At 37.8% G+C, this 19,497-nt stretch overlaps 1 protein-coding gene across 1 annotated transcript; it reads right to left on the reverse strand.

Moving 5' to 3' along the window:
• Window positions 1–1,573: 1,573 nt before the first annotated feature.
• On the reverse strand, window positions 1,574–10,632 carry LOC149858156 (homeobox protein CDX-4-like). Its single transcript, XM_090060424.1, has 3 exons — window positions 10,203–10,632; window positions 4,360–4,505; window positions 1,574–1,780 (listed from the first exon to the last, which is right to left on the reverse strand). The coding sequence occupies exons 1-3, from the start codon at window positions 10,630–10,632 to the stop codon at window positions 1,574–1,576; spliced, it is 783 nt and encodes a 260-aa protein (XP_089916550.1).
• Window positions 10,633–19,497: the final 8,865 nt, after the last annotated feature.

The raw sequence follows: 19,497 nt of genomic DNA on the forward strand, positions 1-19,497 counted from the left end.
ATAACTTCAGAAAAGCTCTAGCTTGCCTCTCTGTGATAACTGGCCTCCCAGTGTTGACTGGTGTGGGAGCTATGGGTAATAAGAGAGTAGCTCTGCTTCAACTATACTTCTTGCATTGTAAAGCATTGTAACTCTTGTATAGAGTGCTGGAGTATTTTATGCTATAATATTGGCAACCAATGCTAAACTGTGTGTTATTCTATAGCATTAGCAACTAATGAATGGCAGTGTGATAGGAATAGGGAATCTTCAAATAAACTGGGAAAAGCATTGTCACATGTCTTCAAAACAAGCAGTTGGCTTTATAGAATCAGAGTCCCCTATTTAGTTTTATCCATGCTGCCAGGTGCATTGGTTTGGCTGTTTATTTCTGAGCATAAGACTTTGACCTTGTTGAGATAAAGAATACATTTAAGACATGTAAAAATCTTCTGGGTGTCAACTTATAGCTTTTTCTTTTGTTATCTTTTCTGCCACCCACTTCTTGCTGCCCAAACCTCAGCCCCAACTCTTGTTTCTTTCTCCAGGAAAAAACTTTTTGTTTCTTCGTCATTGGTGAAGTGAAGTTATGGAAGTGTTCATGAATGCTGAGTTGCTGGCACTGATTACTCACTATAGTCTGGCACTGGTGTTAGCACTCTACACCTGATGCTAAGTGAATCAGAAGGACTTGCATTCTGCCTGTCAGCCAGTACTAAACCCTATTTACAATCAATGGGAAATGCTTGCAACTAGCCAAAGGCTGATTTAAAAAAAATTTTTTTTTTTACTTCAATCCTTCAGGTCATGGGGCAAATGCATAGAGACTTTGTTAAAAATAACAGATTTTTCTGTCAATCCTCTTTTTATTAAACAATAAAGTATGCAGTAATCAAAAAATGAAGTAATGTTTATATGCTTTGAGCCATTTGGTATTTACTAATTACTAAAGCTCTTACCATCAAACAAATCTTGACAGGTTTGGTGTAAGATACTATAGGTTTGTAAATTTATTGTATTTAGAAGCCCTGAACATACTGTGTACAGTAATGTAGGACAAAAAAAGATACCTTTAATTTGACTAGATGCAATATGTTGTTATTGTAACATTATGTCCCATTTTTTCTTGATGTATTTAAAATATTTTTGTTGCGTCTTTTTTTAAAAGGTGGCATACTCTTCAGTATTCTAAATATGAATGTTTATAAACATCTACAGGTAACTCTAATTATATAAAAATGTAATGCACACAAATAAAGCCAGCATCCCACATTTCCTTGTATTGTACTGTTCACCAACAAGTTTCTGCAAAATATAAACTGATTAGAACTACCTTCCCCCTAGTCTTCAGTTGTTTCACTCTTCCTGGCAATATCTGCAACAAAATTACATCCTACTCAAAGCTTTATGAGTGATGGATTTTAGCAGCAAGGGTTCCCTGAGATTTCTGCAGTAATTAAAATATTTTGGAAACAGTCCTGGTTCCTGTGCAGGGCAGCCAGCACTCTGAAGAGACCCGAATGAGCATGGTCCTTCACAAAACTGACATGTCACAGAGAAAAGAAAAATCCTTTTCACATTTTTCCCGCCCTGTTCATTCTGAAACGATGACCTGCTGTATCTCAATGGGCTGTAATCCATTTATTGCATGTGGGGGTGGAAAGAGGGAGTGGGACATTTCAGCTGGGCTGACTGAGCCGGAGTCACTCTGAACTGAGCCCCCACTGCCATCAAACTGCGAGATTTTCTTCTTGATCATTTTCCTCTCCTTGGCTCGGCGATTCTGAAACCAGATTTTCACCTGAAACATTATGAACAACATTTATTTCTAAGAAATAGTAACAGCCGGTATACAATACTAACAGTGATATAAAAGGGGAGGAAAAACTAGCTTGAAGCAGTGAAAAAGTTGTGCTTGTTTGTTGTTACACAACTGCATTTTATATTGTAATCTGTGGAAACGTTATTAGTTTTTCATATCAAATCTCTATTATAGATTTTTCTTTTTAATAGCAATTTAGGAATTCCCTTACTGGATCAGACCAAAGATCCATCTGTTCCAGTATCTAGCCTTTATAGGCAGTAGTACAAGATGATTCTGGGGAGTTAAGTGGCCTATAAATTACTTCCTAAGCCCTGTTAAAGGTTGGTTTATGCCCTGAATCATGAGGCATTATTCCTTTCCACATGTTAAAAACATCATATTTAACATGCTTGTGATTATTCTTGTTATCTGTAGAAATGGTTAATCCTTTTTTGGAATCTTGCTAAGCTTTCAAGATCAGTGATACTTAGTAATGGGAACTTCCACAAACTAGGAACTTTCATGCATATGGAAAAGTGTTTACTGTGATCAGTTTTCAGTCTGGTGCCTTACCATCTGATGGAGCATCCCACCATTTTTTCTTATGAGAGAGTACATAGGAGCCCCATATTCCTTTATATAAGCCAGTGTTATTCATCATCTTACTCTGTTCCCAGTCTCTCTCGCGGGATCATAGAAATCAGCAACTAAGGCAGGATCTACCCAAACCATTCCCAGCAGATGGTTGTCCACCTTGTTCTGAAACCATCTCCATTTCAGCTCTGAATCTCTTATAATTTTCCTGAATTGTTTTAGGTTGGGGGACCAGGACTAAACACAGTATTGCTTGTGAGGATGTAGTTTTAGCTATATAACAGCATTAACATAGTTCAGCATTATTTTCTATGGTCTTCTTTGTACAGCCTATCCTTTCCATTGTTCTGTGTATAGGATGACAAGCAATAGTTAGCTTGGTTGGGGATGTGTTCTGTAGGAATGGTGACAGATAATTGCATATCTTATCTAAGCTTTACTTGATGAAAAATAAGGAAATATTAATAAAAGGCATGGTCAAAAATAAGTCTAGTTCATGTAAAGCAACTTTACAGAAAAAGAGAATTAAATGCTAAATCTAGGTACTGACATTAGTTATTTCAGGAATACCGTTAGTGTAACTTAATACAGTTGATTCACACTAGGATATGTATTTCTAAAAATCCATTGCCTGACCATAAACTATCATTGCATATTTATGCATCCTAATGCTTTATTTTAATATATTGGTTTTCTTTAACTCCATGTTCTTTCACAGAGTGCACATGGATGAGGAGGTGACATCTAAAGAGGGGGAATGTTCAAACATCTGACGAAGTGGGCTGCTACCTACAAAAGCTTATGCATTTCTGAATGGATTTGTTAAGGTTTCACTGTGACCTGCATTCTGCCAAAATATGCTTATTCCAGGAGGGGAACAATATATGAGGTATATATAAAGAATATATGAGGTATATTAGAAAGATGATAATTTGTTCAATAATGCCAAGTCCCCTCTTCTCTACTTTCCACAACAGAACCAGTGAATTTTAGTTGTGAAAGTAGGGATGGGGGCCTGGGTCTGCATGCAACAGTTCATACCACTGTTATTCTCCTTGAGTTGTTTTCCACGAGTGATCTCTCCTCCTAGCATTGCAGTGAGGAATTCTTCACCTTGAGTTCCTACAGATTTCCCCTGAACACAGCCGGGTTACTTGGGTTCCAATTCAGAAAACAGCATTCTTCAGGGTAACATTTAAGTACTAGCTTAACTTGGGCATATGCTCAGATGATGTCCTTGATTAACAGTAAATGTAATGCATCTATTGAATGTTTTCTTAAGTCAGAGCTATGAGCAGTGCATAGAAATAAGAATTTGGTCTTAAAATGTCTGCCTTAAAGCAGCCTGCATCTAATAAGTAAGTGCATATGCAGTGGACTGTAAAGCAATAGAAAAAAAAAACTTATTGAAGCTAAAGAAGACCCTCAGTTCATGTACTCAGCTCACAGTGATCAAAGAAGGATATCTCACAGAAAAAATGATAAAATCAATACCAAAATGCACAGGTATTTAGTTTTATTGGTATTTGTGTTTTTCATTTTGACAGTGTTTGCTGAGAGCTGAACTGTGTGACTGTACTTCTCTTCTGGGCTACCTACCACTTTGTAAATGAAGCAAAATGCAGAATCCCATTGTTATGATGGATGGAACTAACAGAATACTGTGGTTTGTTAAGCTGTCATATAATCAAGAAAAAGTGCTTTTCTAAACCTGTATTTTGATTCAGTCATTCAAACTTTGCCCTCAGAGTAACCAGAAAATACATGAGTGCAGATTCTTTATATGTTGACTTGGTTTAATTCTGTATATAGTTCCTATGTTTGTCACCATGGCATTCATACAGTTTATCACTTGGGCCTTGATAGCATGCTATAGATAAAGTTTCAGTACTGAATTTAGCTTCTTGTCATCTCTGACACTAGAGTTTACAAGACCTGGCTTTTAAAAATGAATAGGTGGGAAAACTTTATTCTCCATGTACCTGTCTCTCAGATAGTCCCAGGTTAGCTGCAAGTTCAGACTTTCTCCGTATTGTAATGTATCTGTTGCAATGAAATTCCTTCTCTAATTCTAGTCTTTGATGATCTGTGTAAACAACCCGGTACTTTTCTTTTGTTCTTGTTTTACCTGTTTAGGAAAAATATAATATTTTAATACTCTAATGTTATGTAGCATTTTTCATCTGCAGATATCAAAGAACTTTACAGTCATACATATACTTTCACAGGACCTATATGGGATTATTTTCTGTGCAGAAAATAGATAGGAAAACTGAAATGCAGAGAAAGTAAGTGATTTAGCCAGGGTCACACCGTGTATTTATGGCACAGCTATGAACTGAATTTAGATCTCCTAACTTTCATGCTTTAACTAATGCTTCATTCTCCTATTGCTGCTATTTGGGTTAGTTTTTAGTAATTTTTCCTAATTATTTTTCCTTGTAACGGATGCATTAAAAATATGAGCAACTCCATTATTTTTCAGAATATATATGCTGTTTTCACTTCTGAGCTAATGGCCTTCTAAAATGTTTGGAGTTTTTTTAATTAGGTTGTATCCATGTACACATCCATATATATACACCCAGAGATAGCTGCATTTTATTGCTGAGTGATTTTGTGCTCTGTCAGTATGTGTTTGCAGATGTAGACAACCTAGGAAGAGAGAAGTAATTATCTATGTTAATCTGAAGTCTGGCAGAAGGCAGGGCAGAGTAGTATCCAACAAAATAGGCTGTCACTTATGAAAGCTTATGTCTCTGAATCTGGTAGTCCCTAAAGTGCCACTCTGTCCTACCTTCTGCCATTCAGGAAGGATTCACCCAGTACTGAAATTCAGCCATTATATCTTTTGACTAGAAACTTTCCATATATTGATGAAATTTAGAACCAAGATATTAGTGTTAACTGTAAAACCAAACATATGACTGAGGAAATATTCCACTAAAAACAGAGCAGAAACATAGTTTATCAGCTTGATTCTAGGATATACCAGTTCAGTAACATTTACTTAGAATGGTTTACCCTCATGCAAGGTCATGAATGCCTTTTGGACCTAAACCTTTGGGGTGCTAAGCATACTCATTTCCCAAGATCAGGTGCTAAAATTCTTGTTAAATAGCCTCATTTTTTCAATTTAATTTTTTTGGGAAAAAACGTGTTCTTAGCACTGGATTAATAATAATATCAATGGCAACACTACTTGATGTTGAGAAATACACATTTTCATTCCTGGGAGATTATTAAACAGTTCTTCATCTGACATTAATCCAGGAGATCATATTGTAATTTACTTGTTCTCTTTCACACTTTTCAAAGTTGATTGGGTAGCTGGCATTTTTTTGTTTTTGTTTTCTGTTTTTTGCTTAAATTCTTCTGATCTTCCCAGGCTGTTTTTGATGTGTTTTTCTGGGACAAACTGTAGGACAAAGACTCCTTTAAAGTGGTTCCCTAAACTCCATGGAGGTGTTAAGATGAAGCACACGCCACACAAAAGAGCTACAAGAAGATTTTATCAAGAACTCCTTTCACATTCAGAAACACAAGCCAATTGGTTTGGAATTTACAAGCCCTAAACAAATGTCAGACTTCCTTTCATCTTAGGGAAGAAAAGAAAAGGACAGGAATAGATGAAGGAATATTTCTTTTGTTCATGTTTTTTTTAATTTTTAGCATACAACCCAGCAGATTACTCCAGGCAGTTTTATCTGAGCCCCAAACCACATGTGCTGAATGAATTTTAACCTATGCAAAATCAAGGGCAATTTCCTAAATCTCAGTTTTAAATAGGGAAGTCCCTTACTGCGAAAAGTTACATTTTTAGGTGAAATTAGTGTTTGATTAATGTTTTGACCATATTCTGTTTTTATTAAGGTGGCTAAGTCCCTGGCTTTGAAATATTTGCCTTTAATGATAGTTATGCTAACAGTGTCTCAGATATTCAGGTTCCAATTAGACTGATGGCCTAAAGTGTAACCTTTGAAAACAAGAGTTAAAATTCAACAGGGTTATTCCAACTTCTCCATAATCAGTAAATATAACCAAGATTCAAGGGAGTGAGTAGGAGGGACAGTTTAGCCTATTCCCCTTGGTCATAAAATTCACAGAGCATTTCTTCTGAAGACAATAAAGCGAGGAAAAGGCCTCTTTATTTGCTGTGAAAATTATCACCCTTTCCGGCAATATAACTCCTGAAGAAAAGAGGGAGAGGGAAGAGACAGGACTGCATATCAAAGCAAAGAGAGGTGTTAAAAGGGTCTGTTGCCTCAATATGACAGATAGGCCTCAAAACCCAAGACAATGTAGCTCAGGGAAAAAATAAATGTCACAACTGGTTTACAAAGTGAAATAAATTAGCATTAGAACTGGGACCAGGCCCTTTTCCCCCATAGTTGCTTTCCTACTTTACTTTCTAGCTGTAGTTCTCTTTTGGTAACACATCTGACCTATTTGTATAGCACTGTCAATCTAAAACCATATATGTATATGTGTGGATATGTAGATGTAATACAGGGAAAAATAAATACATGTATGCGTTAAAGGTTCTCCATCCCTATGCCAGGGGAAATCTTTATTCTTTTACCCCTTCTCACCAAACTCTCTGTTGATATCCTTGTGAGTCAGACTGACTGGGTTGTTCACTCCTGTGATTTTCACATGCAATTATTAGCAGGTTTGAACTCCAGACCTCTATTCGAACACTTCTTCCTTCCTTCATTCCATCCCACACATTGTGGAATATAAAAGAAGGAAACCTCAATCTTCAGTTTATACTATCACTTTAATTGATTTAGAAATTACTTTGATTTAGGTTCTGACTCTACACCCTTAAAATCAATGGGAATGTTCTTTGACTTTAATAGATCAGGCACAGGAAACATGGATGTATGTTCCTTTCTGTTTGTGACAATTAGTCTCGAAAGATATCCTGCTAAACTTCATTTACATTTTTTAAATTTCTTGTTGCATAATAAGTATGCTACTTATTTTTAAAAACCCAGCATAATTATACTGTATCTTTGGAAGGCTGGAATGTTAACATTTGCTGTTAAAAAGGCATACTCAATATACTTTATTTGCAAAAGAATATATTATAAAAGAATTGCATTTCAGCATGAACACAGACTATTGAAAAGACAAAAAAGAATGCTATGCCTCTATATACCATTTTCTTCCTGATTGGCATCTTAAAATTGTTAATGTTTTTGCTTCAGATGGAACTGAATTTTATATAAAATAATTTGTAATTCACACTGGTGTCTTCCGGACTGTATTAAGGAAAGTTCCCTCTTCCAAATTTATATGTTTTAATCCCAGAATATTTACCCACCTGCTTAACTAAAATTGACCTCAGTGGAACTACTTAGAATGGACGAAATTAAGCACATAAGAAATCATTGCAGGGCATATAATTAATTTCTGAACAGTAAGTGTTATCAGACAATGAAGTATTCTTGAAAGGAAAGTGCTGGAAACCGTATTTTAAAGTCATGTAAAGATAGAGTGAGTGGAGCTGTGTATAATGCATACAGAGCACAGACCTACATTGGTAAGAGTGGATACGGTGATCCAATTGATTTTCTTTTTCCACTTCTGATTTTTTTTTTTAATTATTATTCCGTAAAGCATACAATGCCTGAAGCCATTCTTACTGTGTTGTGTCCTGGAGAATATATCAATCAATTGTCGTATACAACACCCATTTTTTACATGTATATCCTTTGTTTTTGAATTTTCGTTTTCAAAAAACAAAACAGACACCAAAGTTCTCCCCCACCACCTGCACACACAGATTATTAAAACTCTGTTTTCACTGGAGCAATTGCTTGTGACCAATGGGATGTAAAACACTCTCATTCAATGTTTTAATTTAAAAAAAAAGACCATTCTTTGGTGTGTCCCTAGGTCTGAGGATTAAAACACGTTACATTTCATGTTTACGTTTTATTTTTCTAAATGTAATTTTACTTTTATTTTTAGTAGGATCAAACCATATTGTACATGGTCCTTGGGAATTGAGTGTTTTGAGCACCTCAAGGGATTGGATCCTCAGCATCTAAAGCCCTATAAAGTTTTACCTGCTATTGTGTCCCTGCAATTGCAAAAATGTAGGCCCCTACTCAGCTATCCTTTTTAGTGGCGCGCGAAGCACCTAAGCATGTGCATTAATGTAAGCATAGGCTTATGTGCTTTCCTGAATAAAGAGGTACGTAAGCATTTTCTTAAACGCTTTGCTCTATGGGGCCACAGTTAAGCAACCACGTACACAAGTCTTTCCAGGATCCAGGCCTAAGTGTCTTCTCATCTCTGTACAGTAGGTGCTATATGGAACAAGGGTTCATGTATATTCTACTTACTTGAAATGTATTATTTCAGTTCAGTAGAGTTATACCAAGGACATTTTTGTCCCCTTACCATTTAATTCAGTCCCCGCAGTTTTGGGGAGCTGCATTCAACTCTGACACCTTTGAAAGGCCATTTATTTCAACGGAGTTATTTCTGTCTTACACAAGGGTATATAAGGGGAAACCAGGCCCAGTCAATCTGTCAGGTTTGACACACCTTGTTTAGGCTCCCAAAAGGACAAGAAATGATAGCCTAAGATTATCTAGAATTTATTTGTATTTTTAGCAGCAATGGAAAATAACATAATATATTACCATATTCATTGAGAAATTATTTTTTAAAATCTCACTTTTAAGTGATAATAGCTGTTTGAAGTCAACATACTCAATTTCTTTATCTGGTAAGATTGTTCCAACCGTAATTATCCTTCTTTCCTTAGGCCTTTTTCTTTGATGCTCTGTAACACACACTTACTATTTTTAACCGTAACAATAGATTTAGCAACTGACAGCCCTTGCTACACCTCATCTACACCCAAATGAGCTACATAGAAAAGTTCTTCTGGCATGTAGCTTGCCACAAAAAACAGGCACATCAGGCTGTGACAGTTGGAACAAAATGATTTTTAAAAGTCTGATCGTAAAAAATAGCAAAATCCTGCCATACAGGAAGGCGATATCTTAAGAATATACTTCAAATTAAATGAAAATGTTCAGGGATCTTCCTTTTGATTGAGACTTTATAGCTGTGGAAAAATAAGGTGCAACTCTACCCTGCCTTCTACTATAAAGGTCATAAATCACATCAATAAAATCATAAATGAAGCAACTAGCTTTCCTGGAAAAGTATCCACTCAATTGATGATAAAGCATTTAAATGAAACAGGGGATAAAGTAATTTCAGAAGAAAATGGCTTCATCATTACAGTTTTGGGGAACTGAATTAAAATATTTTTAAAGAATTTTTGCAAGGAATAAAGTCAGCTTGAAGTTGTTAAGATGCTTATTACTAAACAATGTGTAAGATACAGACACAACTCATTCCAGTAACTGCATTTAATACATTTTCCTGATTTTTTGTTTAAATCTTCTTGGTTAAAGTCCAATAGTTACATATGTAAAATGCTCATATGAAAACACATTTAATCAAAAAGACTACTTGTTTGTTTCAGTAGCATCCCACATGCCTTGAAGCACTTTCCAGAGCGTATATGCAAGAATCACTGTATATGTTAACAACACGCAACCACATCTAAGGTAGGACACACTGGCCATTCTGTATGAATAATATCACAGAGCAAGTCTAGGAGGAAAAGTGAAACTAGAGCTAGGTTATTTCAAACTGTAATTATAAAATGTAAGTAAGATTAACTCTCATGAGCAAACCAGCGATACAGGTGATCCGTATAAGGCCCTTTATCAAAAAAGGGTAGAGAAAGATAAAGATATTTTAAGAAGTTGAAAGTTTAGTGTACACTTACCTGCAGCGTTAGATTGCACTGTTTTCCGCATCCATTCATAAGAGCTGTGCCTTTGAGGGTTGGGAGAGATTTGCTCCGTATTAACTGTATCTACAGGAGGTAAAATCCCAGATCCAGCAGGATGAAGAGAGTTGTAATCAGCAGAACTGTAGGAGACCTGCCCAGGAGAGGAGCCATTGATCTGTGCAGCAGTAACTGTGCTGGAGGGTCCGGGCCCATAGGCATTCCAATCCTCTCTTTGTGGGCCGTAGTGAGATCCCCAGGTTCCTGAAGTCTGTCCATGGTTGTCCATACTTGGCACATGATGATATCCCATATAATCTGAGTAGGGCGGCGTGGAGACAAAGTTTTGCACCGGCAGGTTGTTGTTGCACCTTGCAGATCCCGGATACATGCTGGCTTCTTTATCCAAGAGATAACTCACATACATTATGGTCAAAACGGGTAGAAGTAGTTGCTATGATATTCTGCTTGCCATTTTTTCCCCTTCACCTTTTAATTTTTTGTTTTAGCTATTCCTAATCTTCCTAAAAATTGACACACTTCTTTGCTTCTTCTACCTCATCCTGTAATATCAACAACTGCATTACCAGGTGCTGGTGGTAATGGTTTACCAAGATCTTGCCTGACGTCAGGGTAACTGCCTGCTTTCATAATTACATTTGCATTCAAATGAAGGGCTGACCATGCAGGCAACCCCACCTTGCTGCTAGTTCTGGTGCTTCCTTTCTCACAGATCTTTTATGTGTTCTAGTCCCTTTCCCACTCTTTTAAAACAATTCCACGTCAGAAAAGTGATACCTGAATTTTTTTGGGCTTCTAATCAAAAGCATTTGACTTATTTCTTTTTAATCTATAAAAGTAACTGTGACATAAATGTTACTAAAACATTTGGCACAACTTTTTTTCCCCCCACAACTCTTTTAAAATGAGGATATTTATCCAAGAAGTTTATTTAATTTTCAAGTGGATAAGTGTATTGGTAAATGTGTTTATTAAATCCATACATTTGCAACTTCATAAACTACGTGTTTATCTTGGTTAAAGAGATACTCTCACCCTGAATATTGTGTAATGGATGAATTTTAAAGAACTGAAGTTTTTGCAGAGCTGCAAGGACTTAAAGTAAGAAGCACTAAATACCCACCCCCCCAAAAAAAAAAACAACCCAAAAAACCTGGGGCCCTGTGTTTTGTATCTCATTCGCCTCCCTCCCCCTTTTTCCTTCTTTCTTTTCTGTTGATATTTATCAAAGTCTTTTAGAATGGGAGAAGTTAAAACCCTGACCCTGCAATGAGTGTGGGCAAACCCTTACATCCAATGGCTGTCCATAGACTTTACTGGGGCTCATGGGGGTCTAGCTATGTGGAGTCCATTATTGACTAACTTTATGGGATAAGCAGTGCACTGGCAAGGACAGTGCCAAAAGTACAATGGAAATAAACTGGAAAAAAAGAAGGAAAATAATTGTTTTTATTAGCTGCTTCCAGTTCATATCTTCTTGAAGCTAATTGTAGCTATAGGAGATATGAATTTTTCAAGGAGAAAGGTGATTTTTCAGGCTGTTTACTTCCACATCTGAGCACAATCTCTTTTCAGTTACATTAGCTTAGTAAAGTGAAATGGGTGAGACAGATCTGTATTGTAAATTGTCTGGATCCAGAACTGATTTCATACCTGTCTGTAAGACACTTAGGTGCTAAAAGGGTAAATAATGTAAAGAAGGAGAAAAGGTAGTTTAAAAACGCTTGCAGAAGGCATTGTTGTGAGCATGATCTTAAACTATCCATGCCTTGCAATAGATGACCATTGTACATTTGCCTTGTTAAATTTTGTGTAGTGGATTCCATTTAATGTTTTAGTTCAAATGCATGTGTAGGCAGTGAGCTATTTGTCAGTGGATATGCTTGCAAAAGAGGTGTAAATCATAATGAGATCTTTCTCTTTTCAGAGGTGTGGCTTTTCATTCAGAGCCCTTTGCACTTTGACATATTCACACATCTCTTCTAATTCCAGCACTGAAGAAACCTAAATGTGTATGTGAGGGGAGATTTTTGCACAAATGAAAGAGAATTAAGGAAGTTAAGGGATTAGTGGGGAAAAGTCTTCCCTCCTTTTTAAGTGTTTTTTTAAAACTTGTATTGTTATGTGTTTCTCAGACCAGGAATGACTGAGAAGACTGGAAAGCTGTGTAATGGAAGTAGGTGTGGGGAAACCAAGGCCTGGAGTTACAAGAGGAATTAAAAGGGGACCCAGTTGTCTTTGATTGCAGGAAAAGTACTGCAACATAGTTTTTGTGAGCATGCCCAAGTCAGTAATGATGGGTGCTTCTGATGTGGGAGTGGAGGGATTCACATCAATTCTTGTGAGCAATATACACGTTAAAAAGCAATTGTTGAGTAAATTGGGAATATAATCATCTACATTATGCTTTATTTGCAAGCACAATGCCTGATTGCTATATACTACAACATAATGAAGCATTGCAATACTGTCAGTTGTAGACAAATTTATGGAATTAAATAGGTGAAGTTTCATATTCACCAGCATTACTTGAAAGCCATAGATACTATGTAAATTATTCTTAACTGTTTATACAGTTCAAGTCAAGTACATTATTTGAAGCTTGCCCCTACTTATAAAAGTACTATTTGCACATTCACATTCTTCCTCAGTGACGTTTATTTTCACGAGGCAGGGATAATTTTTTTGGGAAGGTGATATGGTAAGGATAGATTTTAGATAAGCTTCTGAGCACAAAGTTACTCTATTTCAGGTTAACTGTATTATTAGATTTTTCACCAATGGCCTTTTTCTTCTTGGGTGGTGCCCTCTACCCTCCCCAACAATTTCACTATCAGCTAATCCTGTATTTTTATATCACAGAAGTTTATCCTTCTTTCTCTGTTCTTCTTTTATCTCTTGTTTATGTTCTTCCTTTCCCTTTCTTGTTTTGTCTCTTCTGTTATCTACATTTTCTTCAGATCTATTTTAGTTCTCTCCAGAACATAATTAGATCAAGATATGCCTATGGCATATTGTTGTACTGATTTGGTATCAGCTAACAATGGTAGGTTTGGATAAGGGTTTTTTTTTAAATAGATTTACATAAAGGATAAGATTTTTGGGCAGGACTGCAAATTTTTAGCATCAGTGTGAGAATAAGATAACAAAAATGGCAACGTACCAACCTTCTTCAACACTCTGGCTCTTGTGTCTCCAACAGCAGAGTGATAAGGATATAGAGAAAAAAAAGGAAAGGCTTGGGCAAACAGTATAGTACCAAAGTTTGTCTTCACTAGAGAATAAGCTTGCTATTAATTTATATTGTGCATAGTAAATTGCTTCTCTGCCCTTCCCCCATGAGTCATTTCCTTGTCATCTTCCTTGATGAAACAACTGCCTTTGCCAGAGGCACAGGGCAGACTGTCCTGTAGCTGGCTGAGTTGTTGGCTAACTCATGGTGTCTGCAATGGGAATTTGTGTTCACACCACTAACTGCCTCTCTCTTATCAGCACAGGTCCATCCAGAATGTACATAGGTAAACCTTTGGTGAAGCTCTGTTGCACCAGCTTAGTATTTGGTCTGCAGTGGTTAAGGCCACAAAGCCATGTCAGTTATCAGTGAAGTACAGTAATGTCCTACAATGGGTCACATGCTTACAATGGGTCACATGCTGACCTGTTTCTCACCCTTGCATACTGGGATAAGGAGCAGGGAAATGAGCTCCCATCTGAGAGAAATGGGGCTCTTAACCCTCATTATTAGGGCCATAGAACAGGACAGGCCTATGGTATTTGGGCAGTGGCTTTGTTACACCTATTAGCAAAATCAGGATAGGTTGACTATAAAAAACAACCTGAAATTTCTGTCCTGTTATTTTATAGTGCAGGGTATGCCCATCTGTCCAAAAACTGCCCTTATATTGAGGGGAAGTGGCTCTTATATGTACATAGCTAATGCAGTGTGTTTTGAGCTTCATTAGGTAAACATTGGAAATTAAAACTTTTAGTATGGCAGTATACTCATTATCAGCCTATGAAGAAGTGTTACGTGTAATCCCCTATAGGTACCATTGATACCATTGACATTATTACAGTTTGCCTGTACATGTAGAATTGGCGACAGTATCATAATATCTGCACTATTTCTTTTAATTCACATAAGAGATATCTCTGATACTGGGGTAATATTATAACTGTAAAGGCACAGATAAATGTTTTGATAGCAACTATTGTAAGTAGAATTGTAGGGATGTGATAGATTAAAATTGGCATATGCTATAAATACTTGATCCTCTAATTAATGGCATTTATGCATGAGTGTATTTTTATAAATACATTAATATCTGTCTCTGACTCAGAAGGAGGTTACAGTTGTTGCAGCATAAGAAGAAGAAAGCAAGAAGAAAATTGGCTTTGAAAACTGCAAAATGATATGGTTCTTTTTCTCTTTACTGAAGGAAAATAATGCAGATGAGCTTGGCATCTAGGCTAAAATGATGGGGGAAGAAGATTTGTTTCCTTGCCTTCAGAAGTGACCAGTCAAAAAACATTACTAACTTCAGGCTTAATAGTGTTTCTTACTTATATTTCTTTAAGTATCTGTGTGGGATTCCTGACAGAATGGGTGGTTGTGAACTTTACTGATGTACCATCTTTTTCTAGTGGGCTGACAGTATTATGAAGTTATTATTAACCCTTTATTAGATGCAAAATCTCTGCAGGCTTATCTACTTTCAGAGGGTCTGAACAAGAGCTCTTATAAATCCAGAGCTAAGAGAAATTTGTAACAGGCATGTGCCACAGATGCATTTCTTTTCAGGAAGGAAGAATGGTATTCTAAATGCCATTCAAAATATCAGCTCCTCATGACCTCATTGCAACGTGCTGATTCAATGCCCAAAGCTCCAGTTATAGCTCAGATTTAGGGCACGTAGCACAAATAAGAATACAACCTTGCTTCCCTTGTTCGTTACACAGGCTGAAAGACTAGAATGTCCTGTGGTGTCTGAATTCACAGTAAACCCCTGTAGAAAATAACAGGAAGCATTAGCTGATACAATAATGCACAATAGGAAATTTTCATGTAAAATATTTGTCATGAGAGTGGAGATAGAATGTCACCTGTCCACAGACAACAGTTGTCAAGGTTGTAATTTTGTATCCTTTATTCTTTACATTTGATAAGATGTCAAAGCAATGATTTAAACTGCAAATGATGGGAAATTAGTTGTAAGAAATGCCTGATTTTAAGGCCTTTCAAGATAGAGAATAGTTCATATGTTTACTGTGTGGAGCTAAGACCTTTTACCCCCAGCATCCACCTGCATCTGTTGTCTGTTGGAGTCTCTTTTCCTGCAGAGTGCACAAGAAGCTGTTTTCATCCTTTAAGCATAAGAGTGAAGCTGCTGTTGCATTTTGTCATGTTGCTCATCTCTGCTTCTGCTATCTTTGTTTCTGGTTCGTGTCACTGGTGTTGGTGCTGATGCCCACTCAGGCTGTCAAGCAGTGAGGCACATATGACTCTGTGCCCAGATGGTGACAGCTTATTTCAAGACCCCCAGAGGATGAGTACTGGTACAGGTCATTACGTGACCATTCAGAACAAATGGGACTGCAGCATTTTGCTGTAAAATTCCAAATGTGGGGACTGTAGTATGGAACATGAAATCTTTCACAGTTGAATAAAGGGGCCTCAATGTCAATAGTAAATATATTTGCTGAAGGTGACTGAGTAGGTGACTGGGACTCAACAGTATTTGCACACTGGATATTGTTCAGTTAGTGGTAGATGCTGCACATAAGAGTTTCTAAAAACCTTTGAAATGATATGCCTTTGTATTTGTACATGTTAATTTGTGTCTGCTTGATGTGTTCTCCTCAATCCGTTAAAACCATTTTGATTGTCCATGTTGGCATTGAGAATTCAAAGTTTAGTGAAGCATTCTGAAAATAGAACTTATACAGGTTTCAGGTCTAATTGTAATAAGGCCTTTGATACCCTTGTGATATAGTAGGTATATGTGATTATTTCAGTGCCTTTGTTGTGCTTTTCTTCTTCACTGTACCTTACTAACAGGTATTTATTTTTCACAATATCTCTGAGTTATTGCCATTGTTTGTTTGTTTTTTTACAAATACGAGGGAAAAGAGAGACAGGTTAAATGATCTGCCAAAACCAGGAAGGAAGTTTGTCAGTGTTAAGACTAGTGCCAGAATTTCTGACTCATTGTCCTGTTTTCAAACCATTTGATTGCAATACCATTTGATTTCAAACCATTTTATTGTTAATTGGCTCCAAATGTTTCTTTCTATATATTTTTAATCATCCACTTCACTATAGTATGTAGGGAAACATACCCCATATATTTCTTTTTCCATGAGAAAAATATTATTCCCTACACATTTATGGCTAAATATGTTATAAGAATGAAAGCATGCTTAAGGTATTTAGTTCAATATTTTACCTTGCGTGTTTTACAAAATGTCTGAACTATTTTTTTTTTAAAGTCACTGGCATAACTACTAAGTTAATGATCCCTAAAGTATTATCCTAGTTTATAGATACTGCTTTTGGAGCAATAAAATTTAACCTTTGAACATTTGCTTCTGCAAATAAAATTCAGCCTTATTTTGTGTACTTAACAACCTCTGATTGGAAACACATAGCAACCTATAGCAAGTAAGTATTCAGCAAACTAGGATAGAAATGAGTCAAATCTTCAAAGTGATCACTTATCTTCCTCAATAACTCTTCTGCATGTAAACAAGATAAGACAGGCCATTTTGCCAGATTCCTCATTTTCTGAATGACATGTTTGCCTAGTTTTAAAGAACAAATACTTGAGCACAATCATATTTTTTTCTCTTTCATACAGTGGCCCTTGAGTTAAGGGGCTTAGATGTCTCTCCTGTTAATCTTAAGGTAGAATTTTAAAGCATTTTAGGGCAATGTACAGAAATGTCTTCATCCTAGTATATCCTTCACACTCAAGAATGGTGGTATCAAGGTGGGATGAGAGAAAAGCAGGCAACTTTGAGCTTGATCCTGCAAAGAGCTGGACATGTTTTGCAGGGTGCTTAGGAGCTTCATCTTCTGGAATCAGAAGTAGTTTGGGAGTGCTTAGCACAGTGATTTTCAAGCAGGGTACCACAGCACCCTGGGATGCCTTGAGACTGTTTCAAGAATGCTGTCACGTTCCAACAAGGTTTGCAAACAAGGTTTACAAGATAAAGCCTGAAATTTCAAATCCATAGTTGTGGGCTGAGTGCTTTGCAACAGAAAAATGCTCTATTATTTTTCAGTAGTAAAAAAAAGAGTGAAAACTTAGAACTGGCATTTTCCAAGGAGTGCCTTGAGCCTATCCAGGGATACCTTGAGTCTCAAAAAGTTGAGAACCACTGGCTTGTCTAAGTAGTTAAGCATGTTGCAGGAATGGTCCTAAATTAATTAATGGAAGCACTAGATGCAGATTTAGTTTTGTTCACATCTTACATTTGGACAATCTAAATCTGAGGATTCTTTTATCATCTTGATTTTGTGTGTGTGCATGTGGATGGATGGGGGTGAGTGAAAGGAGAACTTGGCTTAAATTTGTATCCCTTCTCTCAGAAGTCAAGTAGGGCCAAGTTAGGGGGAATCTGAGGGGTGAACTCATACAGAAATTTCAGATACAAAAAGGGGTTAGACAAAGATGCATCTTGGCTTCTTCGTTATTTAATCTTTACATGAATGACATTATCAGAAACATGCAGGATGCTCATTTTCATTCCTCATAATTATTAGCAACGCTGATCCCTATTTTAATGTAGGTAGATGACACCGTTATACTGTCAAGAACCCCTATTGAATTATAAAGAGCAATTACAACTTTTGAGTATCTGTGTGGACAAAACAATTTAAAGATTAATTATGATAAATCCAAAATAATGTGTGGGGGAAGCCATTTGATGAAATATCCATGGAAGTAAACTCAAAGTTATTAAAACCTATAGGTACTTGGGTGTGATGTTCACAGCTTTTCCATCATGGAAATACCACATTCAATGAGTTAAAACTAAGGCAGTCCAATTGGCTGTGGCTATAAAGAAATGTTATGTGACCACAGCCGGATGATCAGTCCAAGCTCTTATATCAGCATATCCTCAGATTCTATATGGCGCTGAAGTATGGGGTTATGCCACCAGTAATGATGTAGACATACTTCAGAACAAGGTTGCCTCCAAGCTGCACCCACGCGTGGCCGTGCATGCTTTAAAACCATGCCGCACACAAACTTACGAATGCCGTGCACCCATCCAGAGAGGAGATGAGCAATGAGCCGGGCGCAGAGCACGGTGGAGACACAGGGGCCAGTGCAGAACACTTACTGGAGGTAAGCTTAGGCAGTGGCTGCTCCCCAAGGCCATGTGCTCCTGGAAGTGAAGTGAGGACAGGACCTGGGGACTGGCATCGGGGAACTGCTTTGCTTCTCAGCCCCAATGCCATGTGCCTCCTTGCTCCTGGAGGCGAGGCAGGGGCTGGGGCCGAGAAACTGCTTTGCTCCTGGAGGTGAGGTGTGGGCTAGCGTGGGCTTTACCAGGGCCGGGAAACTGCTCCACTTCCCAGCTCTGACACCATGTGCCTCCTCACTCCTAGAGGCATGGCAAGGCAGGGATTGGGGCTGGCTCAGGCTCTACCGGTTCTGGAGAACTGCTCTGCACCCCCGTATCACCTCTGGGAGCAAGGAAGCACATGGTGTCAGGGCTGGGGGGTGGAGCAGTTCCCTGGAGCCAGCAGAGCCTGCACCAGCACCGGTCCCCATCCCTGCCTTGCCTCGCCTCAGGGAGGAGGCACTGCCTGCCTCGCGTGAGGACTGAGGAGCTTACCTTTGGTAAGTGTCCCACGCCGGCCCCAGTGCCTTCCTTCCCGTTTTGCCCCACAGCACTCCACTGTGCTGCTCTGGGCAGCAGTTAGCATGGAGCAGGGGGGTGGGTGGGGCCCACAGTGCTCCACATAGGGCTGAACCCTGCCCGCTCCTACCTAGACACTCACTGCGGGACATTTACTGGTGGACCGCGCCGAAAAGGGGAGGTGGGACCAAAGCAGTGTGCTCACGGACCTCTGCTCCTTAGCGGGAACATTGCCTCAGAACAAGTTTCATAAGGCTCTTCTGGGTCTTTCTCCTTCAACTCCCACATCTTTTTTGAGATCAGAGATTTTGATTAGATTCTAACTTAACTAATATTATCAGAATGGCAGGATTTTGGTTTCAGATCCTGCCTCTTCTACCGTCTTATCTGCTTAAATTGT

Source organism: Crocodylus siamensis, chromosome 8 (assembly GCF_052110815.1).
Source record: "Crocodylus siamensis isolate JL-2025a chromosome 8, ASM5211081v1, whole genome shotgun sequence".
NCBI lineage: Eukaryota > Metazoa > Chordata > Crocodylia > Crocodylidae > Crocodylus > Crocodylus siamensis.

Bases quoted from the DNA above. Each gene is read 5' to 3' on its own strand.
- LOC149858156 (XM_090060424.1), bottom strand. From the start codon at position 10,632: ATGTATGTGAGTTATCTCTTGGATAAAGAAGCCAGCATGTATCCGGGA. The intron at 4,506-10,202 runs GTAAGTGTACAC...TTTCCTAAACAG, and splicing joins AGTGCAATCTAACGCTGCAG to GTAAAACAAGAACAAAAGAA. The intron at 1,781-4,359 runs GTACATGGAGAA...ATAATGTTTCAG, and splicing joins TGGGACTATCTGAGAGACAG to GTGAAAATCTGGTTTCAGAA.